The following is a 19,117-nucleotide window of genomic DNA, read 5'->3' as shown; positions in this document are numbered from 1 at the left end:
CCATTTCCAATCTTTCATACACTACCAAAGAACCTCAAGCTGTCACTTACCCCATGTGCATTTTCTATGTGCACATACAGATGTGCTTAGCTCCTGTCCAAAACTCAGTCTACAATTACAGCATCCCCACTGGCCTCCCTACCGAAGGGAGCACACATTCATTTGCTCGGATTCCGTAACAGCAATTGGCTTTCATACAGTAAAGAGCAGCAGTCGTATCTTCTATAAAACTCCACATAAACCCACTTTCAACTCAGAGAGAATAAAAATGAAATAAATAAAAAATCACTGTACTTGACAGGCAATTTAACACATTTACTATTTACTACAATACATCTATCTACTTCAGGTTTTGCTCCAGTGGAACAGCATTTTAGGGTCACCATCAAATGTGTCTCATGTTTTGTCCTTCTTTTCCTTCTTGCTCCACCTCCTGCCCTCCAGCAAGCATTATACAGTTTAAAATGTTAATATTATTATAGGTTACAATTTTAAGTTCTAAGCAAAGGCTCATGTATAAAAGATATTGGCAAGAACAAATGGCTTTTCCAAAGAAAATAAATCAGCAATAAAGTGTATTAATCAATGATTATTGAATTCTGTGCTCCAGGCTAGTGGTTCCTGTCAACAGTGGTCCTTCAGAATCAGGTTTTCCTCTTCAGCTTTAATGAACAAGATTGAAATAACGCACTGATATGAAATAATGTAAAACAATCAACTACCTTTGTTTTTGAAGTCTGAGCAATTTCCTTGAGAACCAAAGTGCAATAGAATAGAACCACCATGCTTACAAATTCTCTCAGAGGAAACAATAGAGAGATACTGATCTCTCGGTTAAAAAATATTTTATCTCTCTTAGAAGTGGGTAGAGAGTATGGAAACACAATGCAGACAACAAACACTGGGAAGAAACTGTTAGAATTACCATTTTGTTCTACCCACACACACCATTTTCTTCCAGGTTCCCAACTACAGACTAATATCAAACCTGTACCAATGGCACCAGTCACACGAATGGAGTTACATGCCTGGCATTTGTAGGACCAAGTCTTTAGCTGGCCTACAGCAAGGCACAGCTGAGACAATACAAAACCTCAAAAAAACCTCCCACTGTCAGCTCTGCAAATCTGCTTGATAAAATAAACACCAAGCCGAAAAAGTGCAATTACTGCAAACAGATTTTTGAGAGCTTTGTTTTCCATGCAGTGTCTATAAACAAACAAATAAATCTCCCCATGCATTTTAAGATGCACAGAAAAACACATTAAAACCCAGACCACAGCCCCTGACTAAAACAGCTGAATTTGCAGACGCTAAGGCTATTTGAACTTCACTTCCTCTGCTTCTTTCCCAGACAGCTTCCTATTCACATTTTTCTGACCTAGCCTTAAGTTAAGGCATCCCCAGTGGCCTTGGGTCAAGTCTAAAGGCAGGACACACGCATCTTGAGCTCTGGAATGTGCTGTCACATTTAACAACTGACCATCCCCCTGGCTCACTGAGCAGCACACACTAGTTTGTTTAAATAAATAAGTAAGCAGAAAGAGCAGCTGGCAGCCAGACTACAAGTAACCTATGCTTTTTAAAAGTAAACCATGTACTGCAGACCAGGAGCAGGCATTTTCCATGTTGCAGTAGAAAGACACACCTCTGAATACACCCCTTCCTGTCTGAATTCCATAGAAAGCCTTCCTTGCCTGAGGGTTTAAATGACTGCACATGGGATGAGTTGGCTTTCTCCCCTTTGCAACAATGGTTTATGACAAAACTGCAAGAAAAATCTTTATTAGACTGCAAATTCAGGAGATACTGTGTGCCATTAACATTATTTTTCAAGTAGTTTAAAGGACTTCAGGATATGTGAGGAGAAAGGTGTTCCATGCATATAATTCAGAAAATATATAAAATTTCCACTTTGGGAAAAAAAAAAAAAAGTCAGGAAAACAGGGTCACTCAATTGCCCAGGGCCCAGCAGAAGAATTAAAGAACTATATGCATCAGCAGAGAGAAGGCGGGCTGGGGAAGGATTAAAAATGAAAAAGAAAAAAAAAATAAAGGCTGCCCCAGTAGAACCTAGTGGGCTGTATATAATGCCAATATGTGTGTTCTCTCATTTTGATATTATCACCTAACCCTTCTTTCCATACCATGTATTAGACTGGACTTCAAAACTGGATAAATCTTCCAGATTCCGCAAGTTGAATTTAGAAGCCTACAGACAGATAAACCATTCAGTGATCTTCTGGGAAGCACTGATCATTTTCTAACAGTACAATAATCAAATGAAAAATTCACCTCTTGAACTATTATACATTTTTAAATATTGCCTGTTTCTCAGAGTCTTTTCAGCTTAATTTAGTGGTGCATTTAAAAAATATAACTTGTGACCAAGAAAATATTACCACTAATTTCAAGAACAATTTTAACTATTTAGAGAAGCAGTTAAAATGAGCAGAAGTGATCACAAGTGTTTATTAATAGCCTTCTGTAGGGTACTCAAAATCAAGTTACACTTTTCTCCTTATTTGTACATATCAATTGGTGGTAGTTTACCTAAAATTAAGGTATAAAAGTGCTGCTGTTTACCATTCATTAATTAATCAAATAAGACATACTTACCAAGTCATCAAGACATACAAGACATTTCATCACAAAATAAGAGCTCGCTCACCAAAACGACATCTTCCTTACCTGAAAATCCACTGACATTTTACCAGTGCATAGAATACCAACATATTAAAGGTGTGTAAGAATGAATTCCAATTAACTGCTTTCACAGAATTTTAAAAATTGTCTTAATTTCCATTTTGGGAGAAAGAGAGAAGATTTGAGCATTTTCTATATATCAAACCTATTTGCACCCAGTGGAGCATTGTGTTACCTTGGCCTGCTGCTCTACTCACACTGATGTAACCTCCCTAACAATTATGCCATGAGTAACATTTTTGTAAGAGACTTAAACCAACAGCTAATAAACTTCTTTCACTATCTAAATGGAAAAAAACAACCTATTGTGAATGGACATGTGGCCGTAAAAACCTCAATTATCTGTACAAGACAAAGGACCACAAACTCCAGGCTGTAACTAGAACAGCCTTCAACAGTTTTGCTCAGTCTGTGGAAACAATTTGCATGACACAATCTGCCCTATAAAATCCACAGCCTTTTTCATTGTTATAAGAGCTTGAGCTCAAAGGAGCAGTGAAAGAAAAAAAAGATTCAAAAAAACCCAAAATAAACTAGAAAGGAGCACTACTTTCTACCCCTCGCAAGAACAAAAGACAAACACTGAATTGCAGCACACAAATAAAGTACCAGTTACAAAACAAAACCCTTCAGTGCATTCTGCATCCCTTGTGGTATGCTTGGGAGTGGCAGCATTTTAAAGGGATGGTTGTGCTCTTCCAGCAGACAAACCTCTTGCTCTCTGCTCTCCTGTAGCACAGGGCTGGGTATTCCTGCCTGAAGAATCCAGCTAAGACACACATGACAATTGGGAGAGCAGCTGATTGTTTTCAAAACCTACCACATTCATAAATACACCTCTATTTTTGTGAGATGTTCAGTGTAAACCAATAAAAACATAGGTAAATCATAATTAACCTAAGCTTCAGATGACTCTTCTCTTTTTTTCCTGCCAGGGTATGGCAGAAGTGAAGGCCAACAGATTTAGAAGTGCTGGGGATGCCTGTGTAACTCCTCTGCAAATCTGTGAAGCCCGGGTGAAATATGGGTCAAGCTACAAAGGGACCTTTTCAGAGACTACCAAAATGTCATTAAATTCGTGGGGATTTCAGAGTTTCACCACCACACTGCATTCAGTTTAATTACTGATGGACAGCTATAACCACCAGTCTGAACAGCTTTGGTTTCTTCACTTCAGAAGCCATTCTGGTCTCCTTTTAGCAATGAAAGGGAGCGTAGCATTTTCATGACAAGCCACGTGACATTCTACCACCACGCAATGGAAAATCCGCGTTCCTGCCTTCCAAACTGTAAATGCCACCAGACGTATTTAGATTTACTGACAACTGACCTGAGCACTGCTGCTGCTGGCAGTGCTCTGCCATAGATCCAGGCTCTCGCCCAACTTTCCTTCACAAGCATTTTCTCGTTTTCCCTACGCTGGGCTGTCAGATGCAACGTCCCTATCAGACAGTGTGGCAAACATCCCTTTCGATTTCCGAGCATTCGGCGCTAATACAGCTGGCACTGCAGCCTGCAGCTGCTGCTGTAACTCTTCCCTTGCTGACCACACAACTAACTGGGTTCCTACAATTGGGGTGCAGGTAGGAGGTCATCAGGGCTTTAAAATATTTCCTACTCCAACCTACAGACAGCAAGAGCAAAAAGCACGTATCTCTCTGTATCTAATACATGTTTGCATACCATTCATTTTGTACTGCATTTACTCATTGTTAATACTTTCTTTTCTCTTTTAATAGAGATGGTACCAGCTGACAGAATACTGACAGAGTGCATTGTTAAGTGAGGAGCTTTACCCTCCTGGGAGAGGTCAATGGTATCGAAATAAAATAGACCTGGGCAGCTTCAGAGCTTGTTAAACACACCCAAAGGAAGCATTTGCAAACAGACTTGAAAATAATTTACTGAGTTAATACTTCACATTGTATCTGTGTACTTTTGATTTCACTTTCTTTTTCACAGTTTAACTCAACTAGTATTTCTCCCAGTGGTGTCTTAAATCTCTTGTTTCTCCTTTCTGCTTTCCAAAGTTTGGCTCTTCCCACGGTGATCTTTCCAAAGACAGGTTACCCCAAGTGTTGCTTATCATCTGTTCAAAGTGCCCAGAGACAGCCAAAAAAAAAATCTGGTTCCTGCCTGCTCTGTCCCACAGCTGCTGACAGTGTTCCCTCACAGTGTCAGCACAAGGACTGTTACTACAGAATGCACTGAAGTGATACATGTGTGATCAGATCTTATGGTCACTCATCAAAATTTATTTCTGCATCTTAACTTCAAGGAGATTTTGGTTCATTTATAGCAAATATTACATCCACAGCATGTTTTCATGGCATGCTAAACCCCAAGGAACTCTTGGTTCCATGTTCTCTACTGCAGGCATGTGCACACACACACAAACCATTAAAGAAGCAAACTGCAAGCTCCAGATTAAAGAATTTCTCAACTTGGCCTCCTTTTGTATATGTATTACAACATAATCTTTAATTACCTGATCCATTTCTTACATGAGACCTTGTTTCCTTTAATGCCCAAAATAAATTATTTTAACTACCTGATAAATTATTTAAGACCTTGCTTTCTTCTCATTGCTGAAAGTATAATTCCACACCTTAATTCCCACCCACTATTCAAAGCCCTTCTCTCTGGACAGATACTAATTTCTCCCCAAGTGGTGTTCATCGCTGAAGAATTTGCTAGCTTAGGAAACACTCATTTATTTCTACAGCATATCTGTGAAGGAGGGGTACCATTAACCCCATCTCATAGTCAGAGAACCAGAGTACAGGGAGATTATCATCAAAGGTATGCAAGATTTGAAAGGCTGCAGCCTGAGATGCCTTATGGCTGGATTTTCAGACTACTGAGGCTTATGTAATTTTTGTATATACACACCAAACCTCCCTTGGCTACAGCAACTGGTGCCAGACATCTGCAAATTCATGCTCTCAAGTGAGGAAAATGAGGGATGAGCCCTGACAGGATTTGGTGCAGCCTCTGTCACACCAGCACTACAGCAGAAGTGATCAGGTCCTTCATTAAGACTCTTTCATGAGAGGCCAAATGTAGGTCCTAGTGGCACCCTCAGTTCTGCTGTCTTTTAAATCTGAACCATGTCTCCTCAGAATGATTTGTGTATCATTTCCTGGGTTTCAGAAGGAAATAGAAAACCTTCTGAACAAAATCAGTAGCATTAAGGTGCCTGGGGCATCAGCAGTGTGGTCACTGTGGACCCAGTTACAGCACAACCCCTGTATTTTTCTGCTGAAAAACATTTAAAAAATGGTCTGATAATTTCTGTACAGACAATGAGTACCATCACATTTGTCTTACAGAAACAATAACTATGGTAAACAGGTGTGTTTATACTCAGGATGATGATTAATGACAGCTCCTGTCATGCCCTGATAACAAATCACAACAATCATTCAATAAATGTTTATAATCTCGTTGGCAGGGGACTTATATTGTTTCTTTCTTTGTTCCACTAATTGTTTCAAGTTTTCCATTGGAACCAAAGGCCAATATTAAAACTGACAACTCAGTAGTTGCTTCTACCTCTCACTTTAATCTTAGTTCATAAAACCTGATATTTCATTCACTTTACAAAATACAAGGGAAAATAATCACATGTTCATGATGCAAACTGACAAAGCCATGATTAAAACCAAGGACTTACACATCATTTCAGGAAGTAGGAAGCCCAGACCTCTCTGAATTCCTTTGTCTGAATGTTAACATCATATATTCTAGACACACTAAAATATAAAGGGTACCAAATTCTCTAAAACACCAAAGCACAACCTTATGCTAGTAGTTAGTATAAGAAGAGGAAGACCTGTAACAAGTAAATTTCTTGCGCAGGGACAATCAGGATCTTTAGTTATTCAGTAAAGAATAGGACTGGAAAGTAAATGAATGAAAAGTAGCACAGAAATTGTATGCTCGTAATGCTAGCAGGGAGAAGTGTTCCCACTTCATGCAAAGAATTATATAACTCAGGTCTCATTATTTCAGTGCCTTCAAATAAATAAGCTGTTTTCCCTCAAGTAACTCCAAAGCAATGTTTTACTTTCCATGCTCTGTGCTGCCCCAGGAGGCTAAGGGCCATTTCTAGAAGAGCCACAAAGGGTCATTTAAAAAAGCAATCTTATTTCTAACAAACTTAAAACTGGCTGTTGCACCACATTTTTTTTAAGAGAACAAAATTAGGCTTTTGTGGCCTGTTTCACAAATACAGTAATTTCATGATTATAAGCCGCACTGAGTATAAGCCGCACTTCGGGGTTTCAGTAACTTTTTGGTTTTTTGTCCATACATAAGCCGCACCTGATTATAAGCCGCATGTTACAATACAGAGTGTGATAAAAGGTATCGTTCTATCACCATCTGTTGAGGGTGGGGGCAGTGATCCTTATCTCAATGGCAGATAATCTGCTAATGGGCCATCCATTGAAACCAGGTGGGGCATTGTTCTTTATCTTTTCACAACCCATCCTTCCTCCAGCGAGTCATTTTCTGCTAATGGCCCATTGAGTCCCACTGTGTGACTGATAAAATTACTGCATCCCATTGAAAGTTGCTCCAGCCAGGGGGAAGAGCCCAACATTTCTTACCAAGATAAAAACAGAGGTTTTGGGACACTAAGGGAGCCCCTTTCTCCACTGGACTCCAGTGGAAAACCGGATTTCTCCACATCACCACTGGACCTCTGGAGGGAAACTGCACCTTGTACAGGAGCACTGCTCCAACTGAATCACATCTGTCACTGCAGGAGGATGCAGCCACCATTTAATGGGACTGCGACCAACACCCTGCCTGACAGGGTGTCAGGCTGTACTCTGACTTAGTCAGGGTTTGGAGTTTGTTTCTTTGTAGTACTGTATTTCTATTTTGATTTCCCTAGAAAAGAACTGTTATTCCTAATTCCCATATCTTTGCCTGAAAGCCCTTTGATTTCAAAATTATAATAATTTGGAGAGAGGGAGTTTACATTCTCCATTTCAAAGAGAAGTTCCTGCCTTTCTCAGCAGACACCTGTCCTCCAAACTAAAACAGCAACTTTTTGTTCTTTGTCCATATATAAGCCGCACCTGATTATAAGCTGTACTTTAGGTTTGGGCCAAAATTTTAGTCAAAATGTTGCGGTAATCGTGAAATTACTGTAATGAAAATGTTTCACCAAAACCAGCACACACCTGCCTGGCAAGAAGAGATGCCTGGTCCCAGTCCTGCAGGGAGCCCCACAGCCTTGGGTTTAGATGTCACACTAACAGACTTTGTGGCTGGGTATCACGCTACTGCAGCACAAGTTACAACACCAACTTACTATATTTTAATTATATAAACAACATAATGCAGCTAAAGCCACTATTCAAACAGACTAAACATCTACAAACACAAGTCTCATCCCAAGACTTACATGCTCTAACTAATATAAAACAGAAAAGGAGTAAAATAAGATTTTAATATATGCGTATTCCTTTCAGGCTTAGAAAACCTAAATAATTTCGTGGGAGGCTGAAGAGCTGCTAACAGTCTTCTTTTCATTACCTACTCCTACTAGCTTGCTTGTCTATAAAAATGAGAATAGTATGTAATTCTTCTCCCCCACTTGGGTTCCACTGGAAAGAACACTGTCACTAGCAGCCATGATGAGCAAAATCATAGATAAACAGGATCATCTCCAAAACACACACATACCTCACCAGAAGTCAAGCAATTCTCTACAAGAGGATGGTTGTCATGAAATATAAAACTGCACTAGATGCAATGACCAATTCTTTAAAAAAAAACAAAAAACAAAAAACCAAACAGCTTTTAAACAATTTTTAACACCTGTGTGGAAGAAGATGAAAAAGCTAGAGAAACAGCATGTGGGTAGACCCTTATCCAATGACTGTGTGAATTTTATCCAAATTGGAAAATATTGCAACTGTCACACTGGAAGTCTTAGCAGTGGAACCACAGACAACATCACTTGCTACCGTTTTTGTTTCATTCAGAAAACCCTGAATGGGGAAGTTGTCACCACCTCTCCCAGCAATAAAGCTCAAATACAGCAGCTTCTTTTATCACTGTGGCTGGCTTGCAAACTGACACTGGGTGGTAGCCCTGTGATGACAGAGTCTGTCTGGACATGGTCATCACACCCATGATGAACTGAAGGCATTGGGGCTATCCAGATCTCAGGGAAAAAGTGGCGTATGGAAAACAGAAATACACAAGACCTCTAGTCTATTAATGAAAATCTCCAGATTGCAACAACCATAAAACAGTTATTAAGACGAAGAAAATAAGAGGTTTAATAAATTTTATTTTTATTTATTTAGTTATATTATTTTCATTGTGTTTTCAAAGTTTGCCATATCCTCTACTCAGGTTACTAAGCCTTTTTTTCTTGTGGGCTTCAGCAAATACTTTAGTTTCTAAGAAAGCTGACATTTTACTGTACTGACATGACAAGATCTGTGATGGGTGAAGAACAACCCCCCACACATGCACATCCAGTTAAACTGCAAACTAGCAACACACAACCATTGCAAAATGAAACACAATTGTCCTGCATTCCTCATCCTCAGGATCAATTAACATCTCTGCAACTTGAGCAAGAGATACTCAATTCCCTTGTCACCACATGACTCATAAAATCATTAACTCTTCTGCAACCCCAATCAAATATGTGAGATTGCTGCAAACAAGAACTATTTGTACTGATTTACCAAATGGAGAAAATCTTGACAAGAATGATGTTGCTACTGACCACAGCATTAAGAAACCATAGGCATGTCACTCCCCTTGGTGTTTTGTCTTGCGTATTTCATACAGCTTTAAAACCACCTTGGGTATAAAATTCAAAGTCATTTATTCCTAGCATTTTGGCAGCCATGGTGTGGGAGTTTCTGCACCATAACATTGAGCTGTGATGGAGAAGAACGCCCAAGTGGAGTTTTTCTGCTGACACTATCCCAAGAAGTGTATCATATATACAATATTAATTTTAATAATTCCCAGATTTCAGTCAACATAGAGGAAATTTTCAATTCTGAGTCATGTAAAACCTTCAGTTTTTCCTTTTTTACCTTATTTGCTAGGCTAGGAGCCAAATACTTTCCCTTCGCTTTCCAGTGATGACACAGGGAGGGAGAAGGGCAAAAAATGGAAAGACCATCACATATATTTAGGGAACGAATTTGAAGAGGTTGATGGTACTAAACTGAGGAACCAGATGATTCTCACATCAGAATTGTGAAATATTTAACAGATGGCATCAGAAATGATACATGACTTCACCACAGATGCAGACTATGGCAGATTACTTTGTTCAACATATTAACACTCCTGTTACACAACATATATTAGGCCTTGACAAAGGACAGAAGAAAGTTATTCATTGGACCCTGGTGACAAAATGGAACATTTTAAGGTCAAGGTTAAAATCGTGGAATCTCTCAGGTTAGTGGGTGTTTACTAGCAGAATTTTTCAAACATTGCTTTTTGTGATCACTACTTAATATTGTCATTGCATCTACACAGAAAGTAAAATCTTTATGCCAACAGACTATGCTGTGAACCATGTTGAGAAGAACATCATAAAAAGAATAACCACCAATGAGAAAAAGAAAAGATCTCTCAGGAGATGGATGACAGACATCAGAAGTAAAAGAAGTAAGGCAAAATTCACCCTCTACCTGCATGTTTCTGGAAACCTGTGAAATACCAAAATTAGTCGGAAGAAACTCAATTCCTTCCAAATATTTGAAAAATAAAGACTTCGTGCTGAAATTATTTTAGGGTTGGGAAGAAGTGTTTGTTTTGGTCAGAGGTGACCAAGCCAGGCTGGGTCCCAAAACCACACTGCCACTCAAGTCTAGGCTGAAACTCAAAGCTCTTGGCACAACACCCTGACTTCAGCAACAGGGAATATGTCATACCTGGGAGCATTCCAAGAAGTTCTGCTACACAGCATTCTTGATGGTTTGCAAACAGTCTTTGTAATAATTTAACAAGGGCCTTTTTATGCAAAGCCTTATTTTAAGGAACAGGTTGAATGGCAGTGCTGTAATGCTGCTCAAGATAAGTATGATGCTTTTTAAAGTGTTTTATATGATAAGCACCAACTTATCTGAGTAGGCTGGGTAGCAATTTCATCACCCACTATGTTAACACTGCAAAGACTCACTGAAATGAGCATGATGCCTGCACTACTGATGTCAATATGTGCTTGCATACCAAAATTACTACTTTAGTTTTTCTAGAATTACATAGCACAGACACTTCAGAAAGATAAGAGAGCTGGTGTTATAAGTCAAAATAATGTTATCCATTAACTGAACACAAGTGGATGAAATGTCCAAGAAAAAAGACATCTGCCTCAGGGGCTGGGGTATCTTTTTTTACCCAGAGAGCTTTAGGCAGTATTGTACATTCCCTTCATCCAGCTGTGTCCCAATATCACATCTAATATGGTCTTCCATGGCAAAATTTTGGAGGAGTAAAGACAATACCAAACAGTGGGAGCAACAATATCCCAATACCCAGCCACAGCTGGGCTGAGGACAAACTAAAGTCACCTTTTTCCTGTGATTCCCAGAGGCCTATTTTGTTTTTAACTTTGTTGTCTTTGTTTGATCCTGTGGTTATTCTAATGCAGCTTCTGCATTTTTCCATTAATTCTGCCTCCCCATAAAACACTCTAAGCCATATTATAAATGGGGGAAGAGAGAGAGAGTAACAAGCTCATAAAATGATTGTTTCAGACAATCTTCAAATGTACTGGCTAATTGGATATATAACTCATAAATGATGATGGAGAAGGGATGCCTAACAACGTAGAGAAAGGAAACTAAATCTAAAACAGCTACAGCTTCGTTCAGTTGAATGAACAATAGGCATTTGATTTCATCAGCTCTGATATTCTAAAAATTGTAACATTAAATATAATCTTTCCTGCAAGCACGCATTCTTCTAAGCAAATGACTGTAGAAGGAATGGCTATTAAAAACTCTGCAATTACTCTAAATTTGTACTGTAAACAGTGTAAAACCAGACCATAATTAAATTAAATATGAAACACTTCATTGTCCCAAACACATGAAATTCAATTTGATGAGAGCATTTATAGTAGCACCAGCAGCATCTTTTCAGATTTTACACACTGCTTGCTTTAAGTAACTACCACACCTTTCCAACCAAAACACTGACATACAAAGCACATGGAAAGACCAGACAAAAGCACCTGAGGAGGAACTGTGCTTGAGATGGTATCTCTATGAAGACTGCAAGGCTCAAATCTCCTGTGACAGGTTTAAATAACTGTGAGAAGTAGCTAACTCCTTGGGCATCCAGCTCTGTAGGGCTGTGTGCTATTTGGAGTTCAACTCAATCTGAGTACTTGAACACTGTTGTAAATATCCCTTCAAAATCTGACACACATTTCATCCAGTCTGAAATACTTAAGACCTCCACAGGCTGAAGTGTATACTATTCTCTTATTTAAGTAGAGTAAAAGGAAAATCTTACTAGATATTTGGCTCAATCTTAGTGCCATACATTATGTTAAGAGTTAATAATTTATTAATCGCCATTCAAGAAATCCTTATTACATTTGACAGTTTTTGGAGAGGCTTTGCTCTCTTCTTTAAAGGACCTCCAACAATCAGCTAGGAAAATATTTTGACATACGGCTTTGACACGTTCTTTTGATTTTCATAATTAAAGCAAGAAAAAGCTACCTGTTTTCACTAGCATATATCACTTTTAAATTTTTCGCTGCTGAACAGATTTAAAATTTTTAGTTAGTGTGTAGTGGATTTTGTGTAGCAGACTTCATTCACTATGTTACCCATTATGACTGCATTGCCTCCCAAACAGATCTTTTTATTGCAAGACTCCCTCTTGACAACATAGATAAGTTATATAGTTTAGTATTATCAGTACAGTAAGTTTTCTTAAAAATGGAAAGCAATCAAAATTGTATCAAGAAGCCCAGTAAACAACCAAGCACCCTACATTAATTGTCTTTAGGAGATAGGCAAGCATGGCACACTGGGAGAAAGACAGTAAGAGTAACTAATTTCCTAATTTTCCACAAGATAGCAGTTCTGTGGTGCTATAAGGCACAATCACATTTATCATTCTATCTTAAAACAAACGTAAAGTTACGATTTATTTCGGCAAAGTGGAAACGAAACAAAAAAGAACTGACAGTCACTCACATGGTATAGAACAACAAAAAAGTGCATCAAATCAAACTTCAGCAGCTCAACAAGGCACAGCTTCACCGCACAGGTCCCAAACCAGCGACCAAAACAGTAGAAACAGGCAATTTCTGCTCACAGTTGGTTCTGCTGCCACCACCTCGCCCTGGCAGTGCTTCACAGGACCCCAGGCAGGGGCTGAGTGTGGTTTCCCTCCTTCCCACCCTCCCTGTGGGCACCTCTGGGCACATCCTCTCCTCCAGAAGACCATGGCAGACCAGCAGCTCTGAAACCTGACAGGCAAGCAGACAAACTCCAAGAAGCTGCAGGGTCCAGCATACAGTTTACACAGGGATTTCTGAGCGGGTGGTTTATTTTGGTTTTGGCAGAGTTGCTGAGTGCCAACACGTGAGTGCCAGCAAAAAAAATCCCCGCTTAATTCTCCAGGAGTGGTCCTGGACCTGCAGCGAGGAACCAGCCCACTCAATTTACTCACTACTGAAAAGACCAGGTCACAGCAGAGGCTTAGTAAACTGACTCTACCTCAATACCAAACATTAATCATCAACTTCAACTTACAAATGAGTGCTCACCGCCTCTGTAGTGCTTTAAAAATATCCACACAGCCTTCCAAAGGCACTCTACAAGGGCTACCGCCACGCTAATCGCTTCTCAAAACAGTGTTTTAACAAAAGGTTTCCAGCAGTCAGACTGGATTAACTGCATCTGAAATCTCACCAGGGTCTGCAGACAGACCCTCTTTACTTTGAGAGCTTCTGTGCCACTTCACATGCTTTGTATTGTTCATCGGCAGCAGCGCCAGAAAGAGCTCTCACAGGAACTGACTTTTAATACATACACGAGGCTCAGGTTTTAGCAAGGGAGGAATATTGCTTGCATTTTTGTAGTTTAAACATCTTAACAACATAAGGTTTTGTTCATTATCACAGCCAAAGGAAAATGAGGTTATGCAAAAGACTTACTCCGAAAATGTTCTGAGGCATAATAGTAGACATCCTCATAGCCCTCGTGGTAATCCTCCTCTGGCCGGTACTTTTTGCCTTTCCTTCTTCTGGATCTTCTTATCTGCTTGACAAAGCCCAAGAAGCGCTCCATGTCCTTGCTCACTCACGGCCCCAGCCGGCAGCCCCCTTCGCCCTCCGCTTCACAAAGAGCTGTCCCAGCATGAATCCAGTGCTGGGCAGAGCTGCAGCTCCCACCATCAAACAACCCCTCCCTTAGCTCAGCTCTCACTGGGAAGCATATTGTTTTCCCTTTACAAAAAAAAAAGGGACACACACACAGACACACTTTATCAAATCTACTGACTGGAATATTTCAACCTGAAAATAAATAAAGGAGGAAAGCATTGAAGCAAAAGGAGAATTTCAGGATTTCAAGCTGTTATTAAGCAGTAGAGGACAAAGTTGAAGAGACCTGCTTGCCAGCAAGGGGAAGCCCAGCACTGAGAGCTCCCTATCCTGTGTCTCCATCATTTGAAGAGGGGCTGGGAGGCGGGGATAGATGTTAGTCAATGGACTGAACCATATCTCAAGGCAAAACAGGTTTCCATCCGCCAGCTAAATGCTGCCCTCGTATCTACCGGGCACAGGCTCAGGAGCACGTTTGATTTCATTTATTGTAAGAACAGGAAACACGCCAATCCATTTCTGGCACCTCATACACTGGATGAATAAACAGCAAAGTGGTTTAATCCGTACACACAGCCCACTCACCGGCAAGTGTGCGCCGAATGTGTTAATTGGAGCAGCAGGGAGAAAGCTCGGCAGCTGTTAAAAAATGACACATATACCCACTGGGCATTAGTGTATTCTAATCACTGCTAGATCTAAACATTAAAAGGCACTCCAGACAGGTCTCCTACAGAGCTGGCCAGGGTATATGGCAATAGGCAAACAAAGGAAGCGACATCACAAGCACACTGACAGTACTCATTTCAAATCCCAGCAGAGTTCAAAAAACTTTAAGGTGCAGCTGATTATCCTTTGCACAGGGTGAGAGAATCAAAAAAGCCTGAAAAGGCACTGCCTCTCTTTCCTTGCTGCGTGTCTGAAACCTACATGCATTCCCTAAGATAAGGCTGGAATTTCATCCGTGTTTCTGATGAAGTTCCCCTCCCGCACAAAAACAAAAGCAGTGACTGTTTGAATACTATCATGTTGACATCTCTCAGGGGTTTTTTATTGTAATCTTGTTCCTGCAAGCCCAGTGAAGTCTCTAGTCCAGCAGGACCTCTCCTGTCTCTTGGCACAAGTGAAGGATCAAGCAGTCACCTCAGTCAAACTATGTGCTGAACATGGTCGCTTGCATCTAGGCTCCCAAGAGATACCATTTTGCACTTAGGAGCATAAGGAAGTCAGAAAGTCTTCCTGTATAACAGATTTTACAGGTTCATCATGTGGAAAAGGAAAAGTACACAGAGCAGGGATTAGTTTCTGGTGATGCAGACATTTCAGTGAGTCATTTTGCAAAGAGTAAACCAGGGCACTGTTTCCAAAAGCATAAAAGAAGAAGCAAAGCAAAAAACAGGATTGTAACTTACTAATTCTGTTTCAAAAGAAGTATGCAGAGATTTATCAATATTAAGTTGGGATTTTTTAGTTTTGAAACATGTGAAAGTTATAAGTAAAGGTCAGCTAAACCTGATACCTGAGGATCCTAAAACACACACACATACTGAAAGATGGAACTGGAATTATTCTGGGCTTGCTCCAGTTTTCCAGGTATTTTAAAACAATATTGTCACAAACCCACACTCATTTTATCTGTGAAAGCTCAAAAACCCCTAGATGCTCCTGCTAAGCTCCCCACAGGAATACAGACTCATCCTCCTTGACCTCACCAGCCCTACTTTCCCACTGTGAAAATGCAGCCCCTGTCACTAGCTGATGAACACCCCCAGGGCACCACCAGAACTATTTTTAGTGAAACTTCTGTAAGAAGGTTGTGTTTCATTACAAGTCTGTTTTTATCACACAGCTTTTAAATGGTAAAGACCTTAGAGGAATAGCACAGGCATATTATCAAAAACAAAATAGCCAATAAAACTTCACCTATGGACTTTAGGAAGAACACTGTGTGTTTTGAAGGCTTCAGTTTGCGTCTCTTCTGTGCTCTGCCACCAAGCAGCAAAAACATTACTGTCACAAAATATGAAAACCAAAGATGTAGCCTACAGCAGAAGCAGCACTCTCCCTTTTCAGAGAGAGTAATGTTGGTTTGTTGCCCCTGTTGAGGACTCTACCCAACAGATGTGGAAAATGTGTTTGTAGCTGTCAGAAACAGTCGAGACAGAAGTGTTCCAGCCATCACTGCTCCATGAGGTTAAATTATTAAGTTCAATTAAAAATTACAAAGCTTTTTGAAAAGGACAAAATGTAAAACTTTCTGGCTTGAAAGCTGAAAACTGGAATCAAGCAGACACACTTGGTTTTCTTGTAAATACAGCTTTTTCCAGTGCCTCAGTTGCTCAACATGCTGCAGCAGAAACAGTTTCCCTAGTCATCAGCACACCCCAAGGAGACTTCAGTCATTTCCATAAAAAGACAAATACAGCAAATAAGTGTACAAGGGAGCAACCAAATGATCTGAAGTTGCAGCACAAGCAGCAGGTGCAGGACACCAACAGCCTGACCACTTTCTAGAGAGAAACGATGTAAGACTGGGCAAATTTTGAGCTTTGGAAAGTACATCACTATTACCTGGTACAATGGACTTCCCTTCTCTCCCATGCTCATGAGGCTCATCACACAGTTATATAGTTGCTACAGTAAAGCAGAAAAAATGCACAAAATGGTATTACTGGCCAGTGCTCATGGTAATAGCTCCCACCTATGGAGTGTGTAAAGTATGAAGGGTTGTGGGGGAGCACAGGTTCACCTCAGATAAGCAGAGGGAGCTCAAGCTCTGCTGCACTTTACTTTATCCCACCTCCTACTACTCCCTACAAAGACCAGGCTCCATCTCCCACTCTAAAGATGCAGAAGTAGGCCCACAGTTTCTAACACACAAATTGACAATTCTGCCAGCAAGTAAATCATACACTCATTTCCTTGTACATGAGCGCAAAGAGCAGAATTTCAGAATTTTTACATATTTTTAAAAAAACCAACAAGCAACCTAAGCTTTTGATTGGATTTTCTCTGACTTAAAATACTGTGGTATTTGGGGAAATTTAAAGAAAAGTAAATACCTGAACTGAGGACATTGTTGTTACATATTAATACAAGTCAGAGCATTAAGTGCTTTACTATACTTGTAAGATTTTTGAACAAAATTTTTGTTTCATATGCATTCACCACTGCTACTGTTTCCTGAAAATACTGGAGACATTCATTAGCTACTCCTCATGCCATACCTGTAAATATTTAATCATAGTCCTACTTTCAAAGGTATACACAGAGAACTCAGCTTCATAAACATAGCAGTTAGAAAAAACACCCAAATAAACAGCTTAACTATTGCTTTCCCCATTGCTCAGGCTGCACCCTTCTGCATCTTCTTGTGTAGAAGAAACTCATTTCTTAATGAACATGAACATGGTTCTTGCAACCTTCTGCTTGAAAAGAAATAAAAAAGCAGAAACTAACAGAGGCATAATGGCAGTTTCAGAAAGGCATATTGATTGTACAGGACGAGCAGAGAAAGAAATAAACACTGGCTTTCAAATTTTTAAAATCCAAAACAGAGATGACAAATAGTTTCATCCTTAATGACAAAGAGAATAGGATAATTATGCCCAGAGGGCATAAAATTAGATGTTGGTTTGTATTCTGAAGCTGTCTCTGAACTAGAATTTGAAGAATCAATTTTCTGGTGTTTTCATGCCACAACAGAAAGTTGCAATGTAAATATGTCTGAAGCTCTTTGGCTCATCCTTTCTGCCTACCCCAATAAAAGCAAGCATTCTATTATCATTTCCAAGGGGACTCCTTAGAAGAAGAAAGGATTGTTGTGCTGTCTCCAGCATGTCTAGTGTACCAAAAATTGTGCCAAGTGGCACTGATTAGATAATATTTGCATACTCCATTCTGATAACTCATTTGTTTAAGTTAAGGAGAAGCAGCATCAAACTGGATCAGTCTCAAGCCAGTGACTTACTGGAAATGACTTCATAACAATAATAAAATACACATAAATAAGACAGGCTTTTTCAAAAAGTTGAGTTGAAGCATAAATGCTTTTGCAGCCATGGATAATTTTCTAGAAGACAGATGTCAGCATTTAAGCTTTAATTTGTCTTTATACCCTACCCAGAGCAAATATTAGATTTCTCAATGTGTAAAATATCTGCATTTAACATTTTATTTGTACAAAATTTATTTCTACAAAATTTGTACAGTTATCAATATAAACTTTCACAAGTCACATTTTCTACAGCACTTTTTCCAGCATTTTGGAAAAGCAGCAGGAAAAACGTCTTGGTATCCAAGGATAAGACACTAAGCTAGTAAATATTTAACAAGTATTTCCATTTGAGCGACTTGCAAACATGATGCTTTGAAACCAGAGCCTGTGTATGACTCTCTTATGTGTTGCATCATAAATACAGAATGGAATAGGCAACAAATATTAACAGTTTTGGGCAGGTAATTTGCACTCTCTTAATCAGTATGTTCCAGGGTTTAAAAGAAGAATAGTTTAGACAGATGAACCCTCCTACCCTTCTGTATCTCCCTCTGCTTCTCTGGGCAGCCCCTAAAAGTCTTCTGCTGGGAGAAGGAATGCCCCTCACTGGGAGGCAACCATGTAAAGAGAGTACACAATGGCAAGTGCAGAGATCTACCTGCTTCCGGTTACTCTTGTGAAAAAAACCCCACAGAATTACACATGGACAATACAAAAATTAAGATTAATATAAACAGGTCTCGGAGGCTGGCCGACTAGAGGAAAGAGGTTTTTTCCCTCCTCCCTCAAACCCCAAAGCACAAAGGTAAAGCAAATCTCAAAGAGAAGAACCAATCGCTTCTTCTCTGGTTCTCCTTCAACTGAGGGATGTCTTTGATAATCTGCTGTCATGGTTTTTGAAGACTAGCAATAATTAACAAAGGAACTATTCCCCTTATTTATCTTACGGTATCATCTTGCCTGACTTTCCAGTTTTTCAAGTGATGTTTGTTCACATGCAATAATTGCTCGTGTCAAGGCTGCAATTTTCCACTCTTCGCCCTAAAAATCGTGCTGCAAAATGTGAG

At 39.7% G+C, this 19,117-nt stretch overlaps 1 protein-coding gene across 14 annotated transcripts in view; it reads right to left on the bottom strand.

The window, feature by feature from the left end:
* Nucleotides 1–19,117, bottom strand: part of GRIP1 (glutamate receptor interacting protein 1) — a 312,190-nt gene that overhangs the window by 206,525 nt on the left and 86,548 nt on the right. For 11 of the 14 annotated variants that reach the window (XR_004417787.1, XM_042779229.1, XM_033058902.1 and 8 more), the window contains exon 1: nucleotides 13,886–14,407. The exons of 2 other annotated variants lie outside the window; for them this stretch is intronic. Coding sequence is in view for 11 of the 12 variants with exons in the window: in XM_042779229.1 (XP_042635163.1) it covers nucleotides 13,886–14,018 (133 nt within the window). In the remaining variant the exon portion in view is untranslated. Of the gene's footprint in view, nucleotides 1–13,885; nucleotides 14,408–19,117 lie in introns of those variants that run through there. One more of the 14 variants, XM_033058890.1, reaches the window with a different exon arrangement.

The sequence above is a fragment of the Catharus ustulatus genome, chromosome 4 (assembly GCF_009819885.2).
Source record: "Catharus ustulatus isolate bCatUst1 chromosome 4, bCatUst1.pri.v2, whole genome shotgun sequence".
NCBI lineage: Eukaryota > Metazoa > Chordata > Aves > Passeriformes > Turdidae > Catharus > Catharus ustulatus.
This window is presented reverse-complemented; position numbering and strand designations above follow the sequence as displayed.